Source organism: Stigmatopora argus, chromosome 20 (genome assembly GCF_051989625.1).
Source record: "Stigmatopora argus isolate UIUO_Sarg chromosome 20, RoL_Sarg_1.0, whole genome shotgun sequence".
In the NCBI taxonomy this organism is placed as follows: domain Eukaryota; kingdom Metazoa; phylum Chordata; class Actinopteri; order Syngnathiformes; family Syngnathidae; genus Stigmatopora; species Stigmatopora argus.
The window spans coordinates 6,982,799-7,007,186 of NC_135406.1; the positions used below are offsets into that span (position 1 = coordinate 6,982,799).

General features: G+C 39.5%; 4 protein-coding genes across 4 annotated transcripts in view; 2 read left to right on the plus strand and 2 right to left on the minus strand.

Annotated features, from left to right (window-relative positions):
* The window catches only part of LOC144065946 (uncharacterized), a 175,507-nt gene that overhangs the window by 23,621 nt on the left and 127,498 nt on the right, over positions 1-24,388 (minus strand). The window lies entirely within an intron of this gene.
* Positions 12,406-14,503, minus strand: LOC144065941 (uncharacterized). The gene is made up of 2 exons (XM_077589186.1): positions 14,214-14,503; positions 12,406-13,181 (listed from the first exon to the last, which is right to left on the minus strand). The coding sequence occupies exons 1-2, from the start codon at positions 14,296-14,298 to the stop codon at positions 12,424-12,426; spliced, it is 843 nt and encodes a 280-aa protein (XP_077445312.1). The 5' UTR covers positions 14,299-14,503; the 3' UTR covers positions 12,406-12,423.
* On the plus strand, positions 16,532-24,292 carry LOC144065939 (uncharacterized). Its single transcript, XM_077589184.1, has 3 exons — positions 16,532-16,831; positions 17,970-18,635; positions 23,401-24,292. Exons 1-3 carry the CDS (start codon positions 16,720-16,722, stop codon positions 23,481-23,483), a joined length of 861 nt encoding a protein of 286 aa, XP_077445310.1. The 5' UTR covers positions 16,532-16,719; the 3' UTR covers positions 23,484-24,292.
* On the plus strand, positions 18,647-21,631 carry LOC144065926 (uncharacterized). Its single transcript, XM_077589171.1, has one exon. It carries the CDS (start codon positions 18,854-18,856, stop codon positions 20,048-20,050), a length of 1,197 nt encoding a protein of 398 aa, XP_077445297.1. The 5' UTR covers positions 18,647-18,853; the 3' UTR covers positions 20,051-21,631.

The following is a 24,388-nucleotide window of genomic DNA, read 5'->3' on the forward strand; positions in this document are numbered from 1 at the left end:
ATTTTGCGGAGGGGAGAGAGAGGGACAGAGAGAGAGGAGGTGGAGAGAGAGACTTATTCAAATGACTAATGTTTTTTATTTTTTTTAATTTGATTAGTTAAAACTTTATTCATGAAACAAAAAAACAATAAACAAATAAAACATAAATAAAATAAATAAAATAATAATAAAAAATAAATGAAACATGACACATATCACATAACTTCACACCTTCTTCACACAGTCGAGGACACTGTATGCGTTGCCGCGGCACACTGCTAGAGAGATGCGCTGTAACAGCCATTGACATTCGCGTGGCTCATTTGAAACAGCCACGAGCCGGGAACCTACCTCTAACAGAAACTTCAAAGTGGAGTCCCCACATACACCTGAAGTTTCGTAGGCTATGGGCTGGAACAAGTATCTGTCAACAAGCGGTGCATATTTGACAGACTTCATTGACTCTGCCTTGTTCGCAGCTGAGCAGGCTTTTATTGCAGATGAAGCAATTGAGGATTGAGAAAAGGTGTCAACAACTGTCACATCCCATGTCAAACACTTTCCCATCTTCCATGGAAAGATTGACAAGCCGTCAGGCCTTCGCTCATCTGCACGCACTAGACCACTTGGTTCGAGAATTGAAGGAACTCCAGCTTGACACAGTGCGCGTTTAACGATGTCGTTGATGTTGGAGTGACGGGGGAAACGACCAGCTTGGACACGGCAGGATAAGGCGTGGAGAGCTCGGCTATCTATTGAATGACCACATTTGCACAGAATCGGGTCACAAACTTTAGCACCAAGACGATGAGCAATCGAGATGCGAAGCTCATCGGGGGAGAGCTTATTGCCCAAAGTCGCACTTGGCAAAGCATTCAACCAAGCTCCGGAGGGAAACGTCGACGCTGATAATATTCGACTGCGGTCCCACTGATTCGAGGAATCGATCAAATTGCCTTTCATCCTCAGGCAATTGATTTCATCCCACTCTTTCTGAACTCCGAGATGTGTTGGAGTTGATGAATGACATTCATTCCAGGCATTTAGTGCGCCATCAATGTCAATTGATTTATGAGGATCAATTTGAGATGAAGACAAAACAGGTCGCACTAACTCAACTGTAGAATAGAATGATGACAGAAATGAGGGGAGGGACAAGTCAACAAGGGAACGGATACCAATGCCACCGTGACGAATTGGGAGTTTCGACTGATTCCATGCAGACTGTGAAAAGTCAACATTCAACAACGAGGATAAACAATCTTTTATGACATGGTCGAAACTCTGTAGACAATTCATGTTACGATATGTCGGGGAGCTTCTCATCACGTATTGAAGTTTGGGAATGAAGAGACAATTTCGTAGGATGAACATGGCCTGATGATTTATTTACACATACTAAACTAAAAAGCAGTTATTCATTGGATGACCGATGTTGAATCCGTAAAGTGAATAATGCTAGAAACGTTGTCAAGACTTCAGTTCAGTTAAGTGACTGAAATTAAAAGACAAATTAGACGGGCAAAAAGACAAATATTCGCAGACTAAGCGCTCCCTATTCGGCCATCTTTATTATTTTTTTGCCCTCGCATTTCCGGTCAGGGGTGCATGATGGGAAAGACAGTTTCCCGTAATGGCAACCTTCCGTTCAAAATAAGATGTTTCACGTATGTATAATATTCAATTTATATTTGAAAATGTGTTGGGGAAAATCAATAATGGGAGACACATTGTGTCGGAATCACTGCTTTTTGTCGATATGTTGTGTTCTTTTTTAACGGAAATAAAAAGTGTTATCATTCATAAGGTTTATTCAAACTTTCTATTTGTTAATTGATCTATGATGTATGTCCACGAGTATCAAACCCCTGTTAATATATATTGTTTGGCTTCACATATTTTTCTTATAAATATGAAAAAAATGTTTTAATATTAATAGGATAATACGTAGAACTAAGTGGCATATTCATTAATCCCGATACTCGTATCATTTGTATATTTACATTTTAATACTGTTAAACCTGGCAAAAACTTTGACTTGTGTCGCTATATATTTTAACAGAGTTTATACCCGAATGACATTTATAAATTAAATGATTTCGTTATTATCTTGGTTGTATTGATTGCAGTGGCGGGCCGTCAGGGCCTTCAAGGCCTTCTCTGCTGGCCTAAGAAATATCTGAATCATATTATATTTTGTCCATCAATACGTACTTATTATTCCAAATGGTCTGTTAGCTTTCTTTCATTGCTTTTTCCCCTGGTTGCACTGCTTCCAGATGTGTGTTTTCATATTGAAGCATTTAACCAATCACATTTCAGCCTATATTTGTTGCCAGATCAGATCTGCCTCAAAGCCTGCACAATCAGTTCTTGCGGGCTCTGCTGCATTAAACTAGACTGTTGCTTTTAACCAATCAGATTTCGAGTTGGCAACCCCACAATGATTTTTCATAGGCGTTAGCATTTTGCTGGCTGGGACATGTCATTGCTTTCACAAACTATGATTGGCTAGTAGGCGGGCCAAAGCAGTACCGAGGCAGCCGAGATCGCAAACTCCACCCACTATGGCCGACATAAGCAAAAACAAATAGATTCTGTTTACTCACAAAGCTATTTTCTAGACGGACTTTTTCAGGAAAAAAATGGACATCATTAAGAAAGGGCGGTCAACTCCGAAGCAGTGTTCCCTCTAAGCTGCGCGCGTGCGCAATTGCGCACTACTCTCGTCTTCTCTGCGCAGCAGCAATCATCATTTTTTTTTGTAATATATATATATATTTTTTTACCCCTTTCCCCATGATGGCGCCGTTTAAGCGGCAGCCAGTGGCAGTAGCTCTGTCCACTTATGTTTTTCGTGTTTTACAGCATGTTTTACATGAAAAATTAGAGGGAACATTGACATGCAGCTGCTTGTGGCAGGTGTGATACTGGTGTGCCCATAGCGAGCAATGATGATGTCGTGACCGGATGATTCGCCTAAAGACGTTTCGTCGACGGACGTTTGACAGACGGACAGGTCGCCGAATGGACGTTCCACCGAACGTTCATTCGGCGACCTGCCCGTCTGTCAAACGTCCGTCGGCGAAACGTCTTTAGGCGAATCATCCGAGTACCGATGATGTCACTCACACTGGTACTCAGTGCGCTCAGGGAGGTTGACTTTCTGCTCAGACCAACGAAAAATTAGAGGGAACATTGCTCCGAAGCTAGCAAGCCTGTTACAGCCGGGAAAATGGTGAGTGGGGCACTTTCAGCGCGCTAACTTAGCTCCACAAGCAAATAGTATATTGTTGTGTTGATTTAATGCCATTTTCAAAACGGACTATGCCGGAAATATGACAGGACAGGCTCGACTTTCAGCATTAGCTTCGATGTCGATAGGAAAGAAGGAAGAAAGAAAGGAGGATGGATATTGTGTAAAAAGGATTTTTGGTGAGTAAAATTACAAATATGGTTATATTCCTAAATAATATTTCAATTGTGGGCCAAGTTCTGATATCTGAAAAGCTCCAGTGTTTGTATTTAAGTTCCAGTGTTTGTATTTAATCACAAAATGCTGCTAGGAAGTGGATTTTACCCCAGTTTAATTTTTGCCGTTTCACCATTGACGTCCATCAGTGTCTTTTTCTGGAAAAAATCACCCCCCTGGCCTGGTTGTAATGTCTCAAAAGCTCCAGTTTAATAGCCATAAAATAGTTTTTGAGGGTTGGATTGATACGTTGAAGGCGCTACCAGAAAATGCACCGCCCGCCACTGGTATGTATGTATATGTATGTATGTGTATTGGATTGGATAACTTTATAACTTTATTCATCCTGTATTCGGGAAATTTCATTGTGACAGTAGCAAGAAAAGGCATAGTTATAAGTTAGACAGTACAGTCGCAAAGGCCACACAACAGCAAAGCAAATCAAAGTAAATGGAAACTGGAAAATGGAAACAAAAACTGGAACCACACACAGGAAGTCTTCCACAAGATGGGGAACTTCTGCAGACTGTGACCGAGGTAGAGAATATGCAGATTCGCTCTTCCAAGCTTATCCGCACAGTTCCTCAGTATTCTGGAGCTGAAGACAACAGTAGCAGAGTAGGGCCCCTCGACTCTGTTGCTAGTAAGCGCCGACAGCTCTTCCATCTTATCCCACGATGGAACAGTTGGTCAGAAGCATTGCCTCTTCTCCCGGCACTTTTGTTCAGCTCTGAATCGCCGGCGGCATCGAGGTGTTGCTCCTTCCGCTGCGTATTGTAACAGCTAGTCCCATGTGTGTGACAGCGTAGGCATGGCTGAAATGGTTCCAAAAAAAGAAGTAGCCGAAAAAAGCCAGGCTAACAGAACAAGAAAAGTTGTAAAAACATTAAAGTATAAAGTACAAAGTAAAGTAAAAAGGAATGTATTAAGAAATATTAAAATGTAATTAAAAAAAGATAGGAGGGCTGTAAATAACGAAAAACAAGAGTGTACAGAGCTACTTCTACTGGCTCCCGCGTGAACGGCGCCATCTTGGAATCCACATACATACCATCTTGGTTTGTATGTGTATGTATGTGTATGTGTGTGTATGTGTGTGTATGTATGTGTATGTGTGTATGTATGTGTGTGTATGTGTATGTGTATGTAGGTGTATGTATATGTATGTATATGTATGTGTATATATATGTATATGTTTTCTTAGTAAGGGAAAATGTCAAAAGAAAGAAAACAAATTGGAGGGAAAAATTGCAAATATTCTTTAAAAATTGGAAAATCAAGAATATAATTTACATCTACAGGTTAAGGGAATAATTTAAAAAAAAAGGAAACAAAATTCCTTTTGGGTTTAAGACACCTTTGAGAAATTGCTATTTTTCTGATATAATTTCTTTAAAACGCTCTTCGAAAACTTGTGATTGACTGTGTCTTAATTACTGTGTATGTTGCACCCTGCATTTTTGCTTGAAACACGGGGAGAAATAATCACAATAGTGTTTCGTTGTTGCTTCCTCAATCCAACTTTAATGAGATGAAGAATATCTCCCGTCAAGGCCTCAATAATCGAATACCGATATAAATCCAATCCGAACTAGTGGTATGGGCATCAAGGCATCAATAATCGAATATCGATATACATCCAATCCAAACTAGTTGCACATCCCCAACATGCGGTCGTTAATAAAATAAACACTTTAGCATGTCACACTGATAGGCAATGTTCCCTCTAAGCTGCGCGCGTGCGCAATTGCGCACTACTCTCGTCTTCTCTGCGCAGCACCAATCATATGGCGCGCAGTAAAAAAAAAAAAGCGGATTTTATTTTTTTTATTTTTATTTTTTACCCCTTTCCCCATGATGGCGCCGTTTAAGCGGCAACCAGTGGCAGTGGCTTTGTCCACTTAGGTTTTTCGTGTTTTACAGCATGTTTTACATGAAAAATTAGAGGGAACATTGACATGCACCTGCTTGTGGCAGGTGTGATACTGGTGTGCCCATAGCGAGCAATGATGATGTCGTGACCGGATGATTCGCCTAAAGACGTTTCGCCGACGGACGTTTGACAGACGGACAGGTCGGACAGGAATGAACGTTCGTTCAAACAGCGTTTAATGATTAAATACAAATACTAGTATTTGTTAGTTTAATGATTAAATACAAATACTAGTATTTGTATTTAATCATTAAACGCTGTTTTCAGCTGGATTTGACCGAATTTGAGAGCATTTTGAGCCGTTTGGCGAATGGACGTATATAGACGTTTTTTTGCCTCCATCGCGATATCATCACGACATTTTACCGAGGAATTCACTTCCCTGGGCTCGGTTCTAATGTCCAAAGAGCTCCAGTATTTGTATTTAATCATTAAATGCTGTTTTAGGATGGATTTGACCCGATTGCTGTCATTTTACGGCTTGGTTCTGCTACATCTGCCCGCCCAAGAGTGCTTATTCCCGGACTGCCATGCCCACCCAAGAGTGCTTATTCCCGGGCTGCCATTGATGGTAGACTAACATTAATTTTTACTATAATTTGGACAACACCGGCGGCGGGCCGGATTAAAAATCCTAACGGGCCGTATATGGCCCGCGGGCCGAGGTTGAAAAACTTGTACACACACGATCCGGGGGCGGGCCGAGCGCGCAACTCCCGTTTCAGCAAAACCTCCGTTCGGCCGATTGAACGTTCGGCGGAACGTCCATTCGGCGGCCTGCCCGTCTGTCAAACATCCGTCGGCGAAACGTCTTTAGGCGAATCATCCGAGTACCGATGATGTCGCTCACACTGGTACTCGGTGCGCTCAGGGAGGTTGACTTTCTGCTCAGACCAACGAAAAATTAGAGGGAACATTGACTGCGGCCCTTTGAGGATCGGTTTGACACCCCTGGTGTGAAGGGATCGACTTTGACGAGGATATATTCATATCCGCCTTTGCATCGATCAAGATGAAGAAAGTCAATACAGACCAGCTCAAAGGGCTGTGGTTTCACAATATTTGTCAATGGCGCTCTCTGTTCGTGGCATGTTTTTTTAAGTTTTAGACAAGGGCAGGTTTTAGTTACATAATGTTCAATATCAGACTGCATATACGGCCAGAAGAAACAATCACGCACAAGGGATACTGTGCGGTCGACACCCTGCTACCCCATGTTATTATGCAACTCTTTCATTACTGTACCTCGATATAGTTCTGGTGGGACTAACTGTTTACAGGTTGTGGTGGTTCTGTACAGAACACCGTCACTGTCTTATCAGTTTGTCCCACTGCCTGAGCACATTTTTTTTCTTTGGGCTGAGCGACTTCAATTCCTTAGCTGACAGTTTATAGTTCAACATAGGAGTGTATGAACAGGTCAGATTGTTGTGCTTTCTTTACCTCTTCTTTTGGTCTGGGGTTGATTGACGCAGCAGCTGTCTCATCTATGAATCTGGGAAGGGAATCATCATATTCTCTACCTCGGTCACAGTCTGCAGAAGTTCCCCATCTTGTGGAAGACTTCCTGTGTGTGGTTCCAGTTTTTGTATCCATTTTCCAGTTTCCATTTACTTTGATTTGCTTTGTACTTTTGCTTTGTTGTTGTGTGGCCTTTGCGACTGTACTGTCTAACTTATAACTATGCCTTTTCTTGCTACTGTCACAATGAAATTTCCCGAGTACAGGATGAATAAAGTTATCCAATCCAATACACATACATACACATACATACATATACATACATACCAGTGGCGGGCGGTGCATTTTCTGGTAGCGCCTTCAATGTATCAATCCAACACTCAAAAACTATTTTATGGCTATAAAACCTCTACTGCAGCTACAGCTGCAACACATAAAAAATAATCAATAAATTAATGCACAAAAATGGGGTAAAATCCACTTCCTAGCAGCATTTCATGATTAAATACAAATACTGGAGCTTTTCAGACATTAAAACCAGGCCAGGGGGTGATTTTCCCGGGAAAAGACAGCGATGAACGTCAATGGTGTACGGCCAAACATTGCCTGAAAATGGGGTAAAATCCAGCCGAAAACAGCATTTATTGATTAAATACAAATACTGGAGCTTTTTAGACATCAGAACCGGTCCCGGAATATCATTTCCCCGGTAAAAAGACAGCGATGAACGCCGGTACGTCCATATACGTGAAATGACAAAAAATGCACTAAAATACTAAAATTAGGTAAAATCCACTTCCTAGCATCATTTATTGATTGAATACACATACTGGAGCTTTTGAGACATTACAACCAGGCCAGAGGGGTGATTTTTCCCGGGAAAAGACAGCGATGGACGTCAATGGTGAAACGCCAAAAATTAAACTGGGGTAAAATCCACTTCCTAGCAGCATTTTGTGATTAAATACAAACACTGGAGCTTAAAAACAAACACTGGAGCTTTTCAGATATCAGAACTTGGCCCACAATTGAAATATTATTTAGGAATATGGCCATATTTTACTCACCAAAAATCCTTTTTACACAATATCCATCCTCCTTTCTTTCTTCCTTCTTTCCTATCGCCATCGAAGCTAATGATGAAAGTCGAGCCTGTCCTGTCATATTTCTGGCATAGTCCGTTTTGAAAATGGCTTTAAATCAAAACAACAATATACTATTTGCTTATGGAGCTAAGTTAGCACACTGAAAGTGCCGCACACACCATATTCCTGGCTGTAACAGGCTTGCTAGCTTCGGAGTTGACCGCCCTTTCTTAATGATGTCCATTTTTTTTCTGGAAAAGTCCGTCTGGAAAATAGCTTTGTGAGAGAAATCTGCAACAGAATTCATTTGATTTTACCACTGTCAGCCATGTGGGTGGAGTTTGCGATCTCTGGCTGCTTTGGCCCGCCTACGAGACAATCATAGTTTGTGAAAGCAATGACATGTCCCAGCCAGCAAAATGCTAACGCCTATGAAAAATAATTGTGGGGTTGCCAACTCGAAATCTGATTGGTTAAAAGCAACAGTCTAGTTTAATGCAGCAGAGCCCGCAAGAACTGATTGTGAAGTCTTTGAGGCAGATCTGATCTGGCAACAAATAATGGCTGAAATGTAATTGGTTAAATGCTTCAATATGAAAACACACATCTGGAAGCAGTTTAACCAGGGGGAAAAGCAATGAAAGGAAGCTAACAGACCATTTGGAATAATAAGTATTGATGGACAAAATATATGATTCAGATATTTCTTAGGCCAGCAGAGAAGGCCTTGAAGGCCCTGACGGCCCGCCACTGATACATACACACATATACACACACATGTACATACATACATATAGACACACACACACACACACCGGTAAAAAGACAGCGATGAACGTCGTTACGTCCATACGTGAAATGACAAAAAATGCACTAAAATTAGGTAAAATCCACTTCCTAGCAGCATTTATTGATTGAATATAAATACTCGAGCTTTTGAGACATTAAAACCAGGCCAGGGGGTGATTCCCTCGGGAAAAGACAGCGATGGACGTCAATACGCGAAACGGAAAAAATTAAACTGGGGTAAAATCCACATCCTAGCAGCATTTAGTGATTAAATACAAACACTGGAGCTTTTCAGATATCAGAACCAGGCCCACAATTGAAATATTATTTAGGAATATAGCCATATTATACTCACCAAAAATTATTTTTAACTGTACACAATATCCATCCTCCTTTCTTTCTTCCTTCTTTCCTATCGCCATCGAAGCTAATGATGAAAGTCGAGCCTGTCCTGTCATATTTCCGGCATAGTCCGTTTTGAAAAGGGCTTTAAATCAACACAACAATATATTTGCTTGTGCAGATAAGTTAGCGCACTAAAAGTGGCGCAAACACAATTTTCCCGGCTGTAACAGGCTTGCTAGCTTCGGAGTTGACCGCCCTTTCTTAATGATGTCCATTTTTTTCTGGAAAATAGCTTTTTGAGCAAATCTGCAACAGAATCCATTTGTTTTTGCCTCTGTCGGCCATTGTGGGTGGAGTTTGCGATCTCTGGCTGCCTCACTATGGCTGTGGCCTGCCTACTAGCCAATCATAGTTGGTGAAAGCAATGACGTATCCCAGCCAGCAAAATGCCAATGCGTATGAAGAAGCATTGTGGGGTTGCCAACTCGAAATCTGATTGGTTAAAAGCAACAGTCTAGTTTAATGCAGCAGAGCCCGCATAACTGATTGTGAAGGCTTTGAGGCAGATCTGATCTGGCAACAAATAATGGCTGAAATGTGATTGGTTAAATGCTTCAATACGAAAACACACATTTGGAAGCAGTGCAACCAGGGGCAAAAGCAATGTAAGGAAGCTAACAGACCATTTGGAATAATAAGTACGTATTGATGGACAAAATATAATATGATTCAGATATTTCTTAGGCCAGCAGAGAAGGCCTTGAAGGCCCTGACGGCCCACCACTGATATATATACACGTCAATGCACCCTTGGGCGTTTTGTATAAAGTTTCCTGCAGTGATTTTTAACGTCCACCAGGTGTCAGTATTTTGCGAAGCAGTGGGTCACTGTATGGAAACGACAAGTGATGCTCACAAACCCATCACTCGTAGTGAGTCAATAAAATAATTACGGCATACATAGAGTTTTAATTCAAAACACAAAAAGCAAACTGAAAACCCTAAGCCAAAAATCAAAAATTACACCCCCCAAAATTCAAATGAACAAAAAGCCACAGGAAGCAGTAAGCCATGGATTAACGAGACATGGAAAACAGGTGGGTGACACACAGGGGAGGCAACCACAGGTGAAAGCAATGTACAATCACAACGATAAGTTTCAAGCCATCAATATTTTTTTCATACTAATGATTATACATAAGAATATTGAGTATTATCTGTTTGTTCAACATTAAAATAAAATTAAAAAAAAATAAAAGTTCATATTTGACTTCATATACCGACTGCCAGGTCTATTTACATACAAATCAAATCAGTTCGGATAAATATAAAAAGCGAAAAGAACTACTCCAACATAAACCCAAAGTCGGTTCGTATAGTTAAAAAGAGGAAAATAATGTAGTTTACAAAGCTAATAGAAAATTCTGAAGAAATGAAATAAAACAACATTTGACTTGTTTTACTCTTTTTCAAAGAGACAAATTCACAGCAGACTAATTTTATCAACATGATTAAAAAATGACACGAGGGATTCTCGTCATTTTTGCCAATTAATAGATAACATACACACAGACGTTTGTTTCTTTTAAGTCTTATGAATAAATCCTTGGCAACAAACTTAGTATTATGAATTAATAAGTATTTTTAACCAATGTGTTGAACCACAAATTGAGCAAAGAAAGGGCTTTTCGCCACTGCGGGTTAAGTCTTCTTTTCAGGTTCCTTTCTGTGAAAATGTTGGAAAATTAACTGCACCTGGAAAAGGTTTTTGAATTGTGTAGCTTTTTAATTGGGCTGTTGAAGCGAATCTGTGGCCACATAAGTGTTCTTTTAAGCTTCTCCTTTGGGAAAATGTTCGACCACAAACTGAGCAGGAAATTGTTTTTTCACCAGTGTTGGTTCTTATGTGGGTTTTTATCGTTCCCTTATCTGCAAATGTTTTACCACAAACTGAACACGAAAATGACCAGCGTGGATTCTTGTGTTTTTGGAAATCTTGCTTTTGAGAAAAGGCTTTACCGCAAACTGCACACGAGAATGGCTTTTAACCTGTGTGTGTTCTTGCATGAATAGTTAAGAATACCTTCCGTGTGAATCTTTGACCACAAACTGAACACGAAAATGGTTTTTCACCAGTGTGGGTTCTTATGTGCCTTTTTAAGGTTCCCTTCTCTGTAAATCTTTTACCACAAACTGAACACGAAAATGGTTTTTCACCAGTGTGGGTTATTGTGTGCGTTTTTAAGCATTGCTTTTGAGAAAAGGCTTTACCGCAAACTGAACACGAAAATGGTTTTTCACCAGTGTGGGTTCTTGTGTGTATTCGTAAAACTTGCTTATGAGAAAAGGCTTTACCACAAACTGAACACGAAACTGGTTTTTCACCAGTGTGGGTTCTTGTGTGCTTTTTTAAGGATCCCTTCTCTGTAAATCTTTTACCACAAACTGAACACGAAAATAAATTTTCACCTGTGTGTATTCTTGCATGATTATTTAAGTGATGCTGTTCAGAAAAGGCTTTACCGCAAACTGAACACGAAAATGGTTTTTCACCAGTGTGGGTTCTTGTGTGCCTTTTTAAGTTTTGCTTGTGTGTAAATCTTTGACCACAAACTGAACACAAAAATGGTTTTTCACCAGTGTGGGTTCTTGTGTGCCTTTTTAAGGTTTTCTTCTCTTTAAATCGTTTACCACAAACTGAACACGAAAATGGTTTTTCACCAGTGTGGGTTCTTGTGTGCCTTTTTAAGGTTCCCTTCTCTGTAAATCTTTTACCACAAACTGAACACGAAAATGGTTTTTCACCAGTGTGGGTTATTGTGTGCGTTTTTAAGCATTGCTTTTGAGAAAAGGCTTTACCGCAAACTGAACACGAAAATGGTTTTTCACCAGTGTGGGTTCTTGTGTGTATTCGTAAAACTTGCTTATGAGAAAAGGCTTTACCACAAACTGAACACGAAACTGGTTTTTCACCAGTGTGGGTTCTTGTGTGCTTTTTTAAGGATCCCTTCTCTGTAAATCTTTTACCACAAACTGAACACGAAAATAAATTTTCACCTGTGTGTATTCTTGCATGATTATTTAAGTGATGCTGTTCAGAAAAGGCTTTACCGCAAACTGAACACGAAAATGGTTTTTCACCAGTGTGGGTTCTTGTGTGCCTTTTTAAGTTTTGCTTGTGTGTAAATCTTTGACCACAAACTGAACACGAAAATGGTTTTTCACCAGTGTGGGTTCTTGTGTGCCTTTTTAAGGTTTTCTTCTCTTTAAATCGTTTACCACAAACTGAACACGAAAATGGTTTTTCACCAGTGTGGGTTCTTGTGTGCCTTTTTAAGGTTCCCTTCTCTGTAAATCTTTTACCACAAACTGTACACGAAAAGGGTTTCTCCCCAGTGTGGGTAAGAATATGTCTTTTCAAAGTAGACTTTTTCCCAAAGGTTTTTCCACACAGAGCATTTCCAGAGTTTGCCGTCCTTAAGACCTTCATTGTCATAAAGCAAGTCTTCGCTATCTGATAACGGAGCAATTAAATTGTCTGTTTGCCCTTCTGCTGAGTTGGCGTTCGGAGGCTCCGCCCCTCTGCCGGCCACGCCCGGATCATCTTCACTCTTGAAAGGCTCACCAGTTGACACGGTGACATCTTCTTCCTCCTTTTTGATTTGCTGTTGAGGGAACTCTGGCTCCTCCTCTTTAATTTGGGGTAACGTTAAGGTGTGTGCAGGCTCCGCCCCTCTGCTGGTCATGACCAGATCCTCTTCCCTCTTCAGGATTTCACCAAGTGACCAGGTGACATCATCTTCCTCCTTCTTGATTGGAAGTCGCTCGTCTCTCATTTGTTGTTGAGGGAACTCTGGCTCCTCCTCTTTAATTTGGGGTAACGTTAAGGTGTGTGCAGGCTCCGCCCCTCTGCTGGTCACGCCCAGATCCTTTTCCCTATTCAGGATTTCACCAAGTGACCAGGTGACATCATCTTCCTCCTTCTTGATTGGAAGTCGCTCGTCTCTCATTTGTTGTTGAGAGAACTCTGGCTCCTCCTCTTTGATTTGGGTGAGCTCAAGTTCCTTTTTAAGGCCAACAGACTCTTTCCCATCAGGACCAAGATATTCTCTGAAACCTGCAAAGACACGAAAATAAATGATATGTTTCATAATCTGTCTATCTAACGAGAAGTCCTTTAGGTTAGACTGGGAATGTAAAGTCTTATACTTATATCGGCGGTGGCTAGGCTCGTAACATGACATTAACTTGAAATTTAACTGAAATCAACTCAAATGACTATACACACCCACACATATTTGACCACCCGGAACCATCTCAATAAGTTCGTATCTCCAATTTGTCTCATTTCTCAAGGAAAAAAATGGCTCTGAATTTAGCTCGTTTCTTAAATTTTCCGTAAATTGGGACACTCGTATGTCAAGGTATTCCTGAAATATGCTGGCTGCCACAGCAAATGTTTAATTAACAAGGAATAAGCATATAGCACTCGTGGGTGACCCGCATTGTAATCAACAGTTTGAGGAAAAAAAGAGTTCACCTTCAAAATTAAAGTACAATTAAGAGCACACCTACACATTTCAATGTTTAAAAATGTTTTATTTTATTAAACCCAAATGATTCTTTAATCTCATCTCATTTTCTGAACCGCTTTATCCTCATCAGAGTCGGGGGGGAGCCTATCCCAGCTGACTTTGGGCCAGAGGCGGGGCACCCTGAATTGTTGGCCAGCCATTCGCAGGGCACAACAAGACAGACAACCATTCACACACACACCTAGGAGCAATTTAGAGTGTCCAATCAGCCTACCATGTCTTTAGAATGTGGGAGGAAGCCGGAGTGCCCGGAGAAAACCCACACGCATCAAAATAAAAAGGTAAATTCTGGGCCACTTTTCACATTTTTTATGAACTTAAAATAAAATAAAAATCTTCATTGCTGAGTCGTATTAGCAAGCGGAAGACATGGGAGTTGCTTCCGCTTGAAAAATAATTTAAAAAACATTTTCCCCAGAAAAAATCCGCGATGTAGTGAAATGCTGAGGGATTACTGTACTTGAATTTGCAATTGCAGCACAGATATAGCACTTCTACAATTACCATTAAGCCTTTATGATGAAGGGAATATATAGATATAAAAATGGACCCACCTTGCATTATTTTGCAAAATATCGAGTTTTCCTCGTGGAACGTTGCTGCTCTTTTCCCACACGTAAATTCTGATGGAGACGCCATTGATAGCTGCTAGCTAGGCTAAGCTAAGGTAGGCCGCAAAGCTTCAAAGTTCTTCGACGACTTGAAGAGTTATTCCTTTGATATATGCTAACAGGCTTAGCTAAAGTAGCGCACAAAGCTTCAACGAGGTCTTGAAAAGGATTTTGGCTGATATTTAAGGTCATAAAGTAGCTGAAGCTAGACACGACGGGGACCCATAGGTTAAGTTTGGTGGCGAAAATTGGGCATGCGCGGTGGCAGCGTCACTTCCTTCGATGCATTAAGTTTATAAATGTAAGAGATTTGGACATAGGAAATAATTATTATTCAAATTTTCTGACATGTGGTTTGAGCAAAAAAATGTTTGCGCAGGTTTGAATTAAATTGAAAATTAAATTAAACATAAATCACTTGAAGATCGCGTCTCAAAAAGAGGCGTGGCAAAACGCGCATGCGCAGAAAATAATCGCCCTTGATAATGGTGCTGTTCTGTTTTGACGATTGGCATCACGGGAGAGGTAGTTCTTCATTGAAACGGTTTGAACTCGCAGGAATCAGTCTCTTATTTACGTACTGCTCTCTCGTGGTCAGGAGAAAATTTGTTTCATTCTAAGTTCAGTATTCGTGGACACTGTACACAATATTTAAGACACTGGCAATCACAAGTTATCGAAGAAGCACATTTTAAGAAATTATATCAGAAAATTAGCAATTTCTCAAAGGAGTCTTAAATCCAAAAGGAAAAGTTTGTTTTTTCTTTTATTTACATTATTCCCTTAATCCGGACCAACCACTAGATGTAAATTATGTCTTGATTTTCCCATTTTTAACGAATATTTGCAATGTTTCCCTCCAATTTTGTTCTTTTTATGTTTTAGTTCAATAAGTATTTTGTAAAATGTAAAAATAACTATATAGAAATATTTTCAACAAATGATTCTTCCCTTATTGAGAATAAAAGCTCAAATAAACATTGTTTTAGATCTATGAAAAATATTTAAGGCTTTATATCCAGTTCTTTAAATCCGATTTAATCTCTCTCTCTCGCTCTCTTGCTCTCTCCCGCTCCCTCCCTCCCACTCCCTCTCGAACCTCCCTCCCTCCCTCCCTCCCTCCCGCTCCCTCTCCCTCCCTCCCTCCCTCCCTCCTTCCCAATCCCTCCCTCCCTCCCTCCCTCCCAATTACTCCCTCCCTCCCAATCCCTCCCTCCCTCCCTCCCTCCCTCCCTTGTAGATCATCCGTCTGGCCTGGAACTTGTTGTCCTTTTCAGTCCATAGTTATGAAGACAATTGACTGGCCCCGACAGGAAGACTGGGGGAAAGTGCACTCGGTCCAAACCGTATGGCACAATTTAAATTATAGCTTCATGACCTATTAATTCCAAATGAACAAAGAACTGAATGACAAGCCTTGCATTTTACATTTTTTATAGATCTAAAACTATGTTTTTTTTAGCTTTTTTTCTTACAGAGGGAAGATATCTTTTAATCATTTAATTCCAAAAGGAAACGAAATATGTTTTTATGTTCAAAATTAAAGTGGAAAACAGAAAATATTTTTATATAGTTATTTTTACATTTTACTAAATACTCATTGAACTAAAACACAAAAAGAAAAAAATAAGGATGAAAAAATTGCAAATATTCGTTAAAAATGGGAAAATCAAGAAATATAATTTACATCTAGTGGTTGGTCCAGATTGAGGGAATAATGTTAATAAAAGAAAAAACAAACTTTTCCTTTTGGGTTTAAGACACCTTTGAGAAATTGCAAATTTTCTGATATAATTTCTGCGATTCTTCGATAACTTGTGATTGACAGTGTCTTAATTATTGTGTACAATGTCCACGAATACTGAAATTAAAATTAAACAAATTTTCTCCTGACCACGAGAGAGCGTTACCTAAATAAGAGACTGATTCCTGCGAGTTCAAACCGTTTCATTGAAGAACTACTTCTCCCGTGATGCCAATCGGCGAAACAGCAACAGCTCCATTATCGAGGAAGATTTTTCTCTGCGCATGCGCGTTTTGCGACGCCTCCTTTTGAGACGCAATCTTCAAGTTATTTATGTTTAATTAAATTTTCAATTTAATTAAAACCTGCGCAAACATTTATTGCTCAAACCACACGTCAGAACATTTGAAGATTAATTATTTCCTATTTCCGACTCTGTTACATTTATAAATCGAAGGAAGTGACGCTGCCACCACGCATGCGCAGTTTTCGCCACCTAGCTTAACCTATGGGTCCCCGACGTGTCTAGCATAAGCTACTTTATGACCTTAAATATCAGCCAAAATCATTTTCAAGACCTCGTTGAAGCTTTGCGGCCTACTTTAGCTCAGCCTGTTAGCATATATCAAAGGATCAACTCTTCAAGTCGTCGAAGAACTTTGAAGCTTTGCGCCCTCTTTAACTTAGCCTAGTTAGCAGCTATCAATGGCGTCTCCATCAGAATTTACGTGTGGGAAAAGAGCAGCAAAGTTCCACGAGGAAAACTCGACATTTTGCAAAATAATCCATGCAAAAGTTGTCCTTCACAGACTAGAAGGTGGGTCCATTTTTATATCTAAATATTCCCTTCATCATTAAGGCTTAATGGTAATTGTAGAAGTGCTATTTTTGTGCGCTGCAATTGCATATTCAAGTACAGTAATCCCTCAGCATTTCACTACATCGCGGATTTTTTCTGGGGAAAATGTTTATTTTTTAAATATTTTTTTCAAGCGGAAGCAACTCCCATGTCTTCCGCTTGCTACTAGGACTCAGCACTGGAGATTTTTTTAAAATTATAAATTCATAAAAATGTGAAAACCGGCCCAGAGGAGCGAGTGGTTAGCGCATCGGCCTCACAGCTCTCGGGTCCTAGGTTCAAATCCAGGTCAAGTCCACCTGTGTGGAGTTTGCATGTTCTTCCCAGGCCTGTGTGGGTTTCCTCCAGGTACTCCGGTTTCCTCCCACACTCCAAAGACTTGCATAGTAAGGCTTTTTTTAATAATAAAAGACCATGTATAGTAAAGTATCAGTTTCTTTAAAAAATGACCATTTATAGAAAGGCTTTTTTTTCCAAAAAAAATACCTTTTTATTTTGACGCGTGTGGGTTTTCTCCAGGTACTCCGGCTTCCTCCCACATTGTAAAGACATGGTAGGCTGATTCGACACTAAATTGCTCCTAGGTATGAGTGTGAGTGTGAATGGTTGTCTGTCTTGTTGTGCCCTGCGATTGGCTGGCCAACAATTCAGGGTGCCCCCCCCCTCCGCCTCTGGCCCAAAGTCAGCTGGGATAGGCTCCCAGTCCTCAGTTCCCAAGAGCACCTGTCGTGAGCCCTCCGAAGCCGAAAACAGTTCGCAGTTCCCAAGAGCACTTGTTGTGAGACCTCTCCATGCCCATGGCCATTCCCTGTCCTCTTGCTGTGAACCACAGTCCTTACTTTAGCAAGAGATGCATTAAAATGGCTTTTATTAATGCCAATAACTCTAACATAAAAGCACAGCGATCAACACATATATATATTGTTTAATATTGTTACACATTTAGGATGAGCATTACTATTCCTAATAAGCAAATATATTGATTAATATTGTAAGCATGTTTATAATAAGGCTTTATATTCCTAAATAAGCATTGCAAACACATTTATAATAATGATTACTCCAACACATATCATTTATTTTCGTGTCTTTGCAGGTTTCAGAGAATATCTTGGTCCTGATGGGAAAGAGTCTGTTGGCCTTAAAAAGGAACTTGAGCTCCCCCAAATTAAAGAGGAGGAGCCAGAGTTCCCTCCACAACAAATGAGATACGAGCGACTTCCAATCAAGAAGGAGGAAGATGATGTCACCTGGTCATTTGGTCAATTCCTGAAAAGGGAAGAGGATCTGGGCATGACCAGCAGAGGGGCGGAGCCTGCACACACTTTAACACTACCCCAAATTAAAGAGGAGGAGCCAGAGTTCCCTCAACAACAAATGAGATACGAGCGACTTCCAATCAAGAAGGAGGAAGATGATGTCACCTGGTCATTTGGTGAATTCCTGAAAAGGGAAGAGGATCTGGGCGTGACCAGCAGAGGGGCGGAGCCTGCACACACCTTAACACTACCCCAAATTAAAGAGGAGGAGCCAGAGTTCCCTCAACAACAAATGAGATACGAGCGACTTCCAATCAAGAAGGAGGAAGATGATGTCATCTGGTCATTTGGTGAATTCCTGAAAAGGGAAGAGGATCTGGGCGTGACCAGCAGAGGGGCGGAGCCTGCACACACCTTAAAGTTACCCCAAATTAAAGAGGAGGAGCCAGAGTTCCCTCAACAGCAAATCAAAAAGGAGGAAGATGATGTCACTGTGTCAACTGGTGAGCCTTTCAAGAGTGAAGAGGATCTGGGCGTGGCCGGCAGAGGGGCGGAGACTCCGAACGGCAGCTCAGCAGAAGGGCAAGCAGACAATTTAATTGCTCCGTTATCAGATACCGAAGACTTGCTTTATGACAATGAAGGTCTTAAGGATGGCAAACTCTGGAAATGCTCTCAGTGTGGAAAAACCTTTGGGAAAAAGTCTACTTTGAAAACACATATGAGGAGCCACACTGGGGAGAAACCCTTATCATGTACAGTTTGTGGTAAAACATTTACAGAGAAGGGAAACTTAAAAACGCACACGAGAACACACTCGAGTGAAAAACAATTTTCGTGTTCAGTTTGTGGTCAAAGATTCACACAGAAGGGACACGTAAATAGTCATGCAAGAACCCACACTGGTGAAAAACCATTTGCGTGTTCAGTTTGCGGTAAAGCCTTTTCTCAACAGCATCACTTAAAAACGCACACAAGAACACACTCTGGTGAAAAACCATTTTCGTGTTCAGTTTGTGGTAAAAGATTTACACACAAGCAAACCTTAAAAATTCACACAAGAACCCACACTGGTGAAAAACCATTTTCGTGTTCAGTTTGTGGTAAACGATTTAAAGAGAAGAAAACCTTAAAAATACACACAAGAACCCACACTGGTGAAAAACCATTTTCGTGTTCAGTTTGTGGTAAACGATTTAAAGAGAAGAAAACCTTAAAAAGGCACACAAGAACCCACACTGGTGAAAAACCATTTTCGTGTTCAGTTTGTGGTCAAAGATTTACACACAAGCAAAACTTAAAAAGGCACACAAGAACCCACACTGGTGAAAAACCATTTTCGTGTTCAGTTTGCGGTAAAGCCTTTTCTGAACAGCGCCACTTAAAATCGCACACAAGAAACCACACTGGTGAAAAACCATTTTCGTGTTCAGTTTGTGGTCAAAGATTCACGTGGAAGGGACACTTAAATAGTCATGCAAGAACACACACAGGTGACAAACCATTTTCGTGTTCAGTTTGCTGTAAAGCCTTTTCTCAACAGCATCACTTAAATAATCATGCAAGAATACACACAGGTGAAAATTTATTTTCGTGTTCAGTTTGTGGTAAAAGATTTACAGAGAAGGGATCCTTAAAAAAGCACACAAGAACCCACACTGGTGAAAAACCAGTTTCGTGTTCAGTTTGTGGTAAAGCCTTTTCTCATAAGCAAGTTTTACGAATACACACAAGAACCCACACTGGTGAAAAACCATTTTCGTGTTCAGTTTGCGGTAAAGCCTTTTCTCGAAAGCAATGCTTAAAAACGCACACAATAACCCACACTGGTGAAAAACCATTTTCGTGTTCAGTTTGTGGTAAAACATTTACAAACAAGAGAAACTTAACTATTCATGCAAGAACACACACAGGTTAAAAGCCATTCTCGTGTGCAGTTTGCGGTAAAGCCTTTTCTCAAAAGCAAGGTTTCCAAAAACACAAGAATCCACGCTGGGGAAAAAACATTTTCGTGTTCAGTTTGTGGTAAAACATTTGCAGATAAGGGAACTGTTAGATTTATCCTTAGGTTTTTCCAAATTCAGCTTTCAATAAAAAAGGCATCTGTAGTCACATCACCATTTAATTCTTGCAAGAAGAGAACACATCCACCCGCTCGTACGGTCAAGATTATTCTAACCACTCGAAGTCCGCTTCGCTAATTTATTCATAAGACTTCAATGCCATGCCCCACAGAAGTCTAAACATTCATAGAGTCTCGCAACAATTGTGTACAGTTATCAAAACAATTGTAGGTCTTGTCGAATCTTCCCAAAACAGTCCTTGGTTCCCAAGAGCACCTGTTGTGAGCCCTCTCCATGCCCAAGGCCATTCCCTGTCCTCTTGATGTTAACCACAGTCCTTACTTTAGCAAGAGATGCATTAAAATGGCTTTTATTAAAGCCAATAACTCTAACATAAAAGCACAGCGATCAACACAAATATATTGATTAATATTGTAAGCATGTTTATAATAAGGCTTTATATTCCTAAATAAGCATTGCAAACACATTTATAATAATGATTACTCCAACATGATGACACCAGATGGTAAAACATTTGCAGATAAGGGAACGATAAAAACCCACATAAGAACCCACACTGGTGAAAAAACAATTTCCTGCTCAGTTTGTGGTCGAACATTTTCCCAAAGGAGAAGCTTAATGTTCCAACATTTTCACAGAAAGGAACCTGAAAAGAAGACTTAACAACCCGCATTGGCGAAAAGCCCTTTCTTTGCTCAATTTGTGGTTCAACACATTGGTTAAAAATACTTATTAATTCATAATACTACGTTTGTTGCCAAGGATTTATTCATAAGACTTAAAAGAAACAAACGTGTGTGTGTGAATGTTATCTATTAATTGGCAAAAATGACGAGAATCCCTCGTGTCATTTTTGAATTATGTTGATAAAATTAGTCTGCTGTGAATTTGTCTCTTTGAAAAAGAGTAAAACAAGTCAAATGTTGTTTTATTTCATTTCTTCAGAATTTTCTATTTGCTTTGTAAACTACATTCTTTTCCTTTTTTTAACTATAAGAACCGACTTTGGGTTTATTTTGGAGTAGTTCTTTTCGCTTTTTATATTTATCCGAACTGATTTGATTTGTATGTAAATAGACCTGGCAGTCGGTATATGAAGTCAAATATGAACTGTTTTTTTTTAAATTTTATTTTAATGTTGAACAAACAGATAATATTCAATATTCTTATGTATAATCATTAGTATGAAAAAAATATTGATGGCTTGAAACTTATCGTTGTGATTGTACATTGCTTTCACCTGTGGTTGCCTCCCCTGTGTGTCACCCACCTGTTTTCCATGTCTCGTTAACCCATGCCTTACTGCGTCTTGCGGCTTTTTGTTCATTTTAATTTTGGGGGGTGTAATTTTTGATTTTTGGCTCAGGTTTTCAGTTTGCTTTTTGTGTTTTTAATTAAAACTCTGTATACCGTAATGATTGTATTGACTGGGTTTGTTAGCATCACTTGTCGTTTCCATACAGTGACCCACTGCTTCGCAGAATACTGACGCCTAGTGGACGTTAAAAATCACTGCAGGAAACTTTATACAAAAGTTCTGTTGACTGTACAGGAGTGAACTGTGAACTGGCACGTCTTTACTGTCCCTCTGATGATCTCGTATTGGCCTCAGATGACAAGTACTCAACCGCCAACTTCCAGTTCTTCTTAAACAGCAACACCTCCTCTCACTGCCATCTGTCTGGTTTTGTGGGGATTTAGCTGGCTCAGAATTCAGTGAGCAGGTCATGGACACTTGACATCTGAACAGCAATCCCAGCGGTGCCTCCAAAATGTTACACCCTGCATTTGATCTTGAAACACAGGGAGAAATAATCAGTACAGTGATCCATTGTTGTTTCTTCAATCCAACTTTTACTGTAATGATCAACACAAAAACCCATAACATACAATTACACCCATATATATACATTATCAACACGTTAGAACCCAAAACATAATGTACAATTACACACACACATATATATATATATACGTATATGTATATATATATATATATATATATATATATATATATATATATATATACACATATACATATACACATATACATATACACATATACATATACACACATATATATATATATATATATATATATATATATATATATATATATATATATATATATATACACACACACTCGTTCAACACACGGTCATAACTTGTTATATCTTTTCCTTTTACAACTTCTCATCTATTCAACAGGGCAAACAATTCAATATCAATAATATAACATCCTTTCTATGACCGTTATAGACACTGTCAATGATGATGGTGGCCGAAGGTAGCATGCTAAATGCTATTCCATGTGCATGACCCGAGATTCGCACATTCACGCCCGTAATTCAAAAGTAAATAAACATTAATAACCATTATCTCTTTTCTCACACGCTAAACAGTTTATATTACAAACCCCAAACTCAACCAGCCTTTACAACAAACAGCATACCTTGACACACAGGGGGAAATAATCTGAACAGTGAGATGTTGTTGTTTCTTCAATCCAACTTTTACTGTAATGATTCAACACATCTCCCGTGCCTCAAGCTATTTGCTAAGACATCAATAATCGAATACCGATCTTCTTTAACATGCCCCACACTTGTCATATGGATCAAAGGATCAACAATCGAACACCGATACACACATTCAATCCAAACTCGTTGTACCTTCTTTACATGCAATCATTAATAAATCAAACACTCTAGCATGTCACACAAATAGATCAAACACTCTAGTATGTCACACGTGCATGCTTTGTTCAAGGTTGCAGGTCCCATTTTTGTGGCTGTATGGAATATGGAAGATGAATGAATGAATTTAAAAGTTGTGGAAGAAGTTCCACAACTGAATGAAAACGTGTTTAGGTTGTGAAATTCAGTGACTTAGTTTCAAATGATGAGAAAGGAGGATTGTGAGGTGTGAATTGATTTTATGACTGAAATGGGTTTGAGGTTTTGACAAATGGGAGCAAGTTTAATTGAATGTGGCCTTTTGCTTTCGCGAGTTGGATTTTCTGAATTAGCAATTGGGAAAAACTAACGTGTCACTGTCAATCAGTAGTTACTGAAAATGCACGTTTGAAATGAATAATAAAGGAAAATGAAACATTTCTTAAGGTTGTCATTAACTGAGAACACATTTTGTAAGCAAAATTTCTGAAAGACTTTTTTTTTGCCAGGTCATCCAGGCCTAGAATCACGGCATGCGACTTCATACGTGAGGAAGTTCACAGAATACATTTGTTCTACATTCATAAACTGATGAAGCCATCATCACCCCTTCCCACACCAACACAGTTGTCTCTTAAGGTTCTCCTTCTGACTTTTTAAGGTTTGTTTCAGTCTAAATGTTTGGCGAACATTCTGTGTCCAATGTGTTTAGATTACACGTCGATGATGGGCTCGAATTTGTACATGAATACAAATGGTCTTGGGTTTCTCACCTCGTTATTTCTACACAAAGCCGGCTTTAAAATGACAGCATTTTTTAAAATATAGTTTTTGTATTTTAATCTAGAATAACCATCTATTGTGTTTGAATGTGTGTACTTTATTTCTTAAATTGGTTCTTGTTGGAATAATGATTAAAACCTTTTGAATCATTATTAGTAGTATTTAATTAAAAAAGGAAAAACATCTTTCAACATAACTGCTTACAACTTCGAAGGAGATACCTTGTGACGTCGTCTTAGTCCACAAGGCACTCTTAATTGCAGTAACTGAATCATTGTATTTAATCGCGACACTCGAAAAACATGTTTATGTAATCTAGAAAAACAACAGTGCGAGAATTGCCGAAGTGAGCATAAAAGTTGAACAAGGCACCCAAACAATGGCATGAGGAATTGCATAATATTTTCATTATAAGGTAAACAAAGTAGTTTAAGAGTCCTTGTAGATCCTGGAACTTGTACCTGGGGAAAGGGTTGAGGTGTAGCTTCCAGTAATCAGTCCTCGGAGCAAGGACTCAGTGAATTGTTAAGTCTCTAGCTGGAGCCAGCTGTCCTGGAGAGTGACCTTGGAGTAAGCGTTTGTCTTCGTTGAAAACACATTAATTCTAACTCTAACATAAAAGCGATCAACAATATATATATATATATATATATATATATATATATATATATATATATATATATATATATATATATATATATATATATATATATA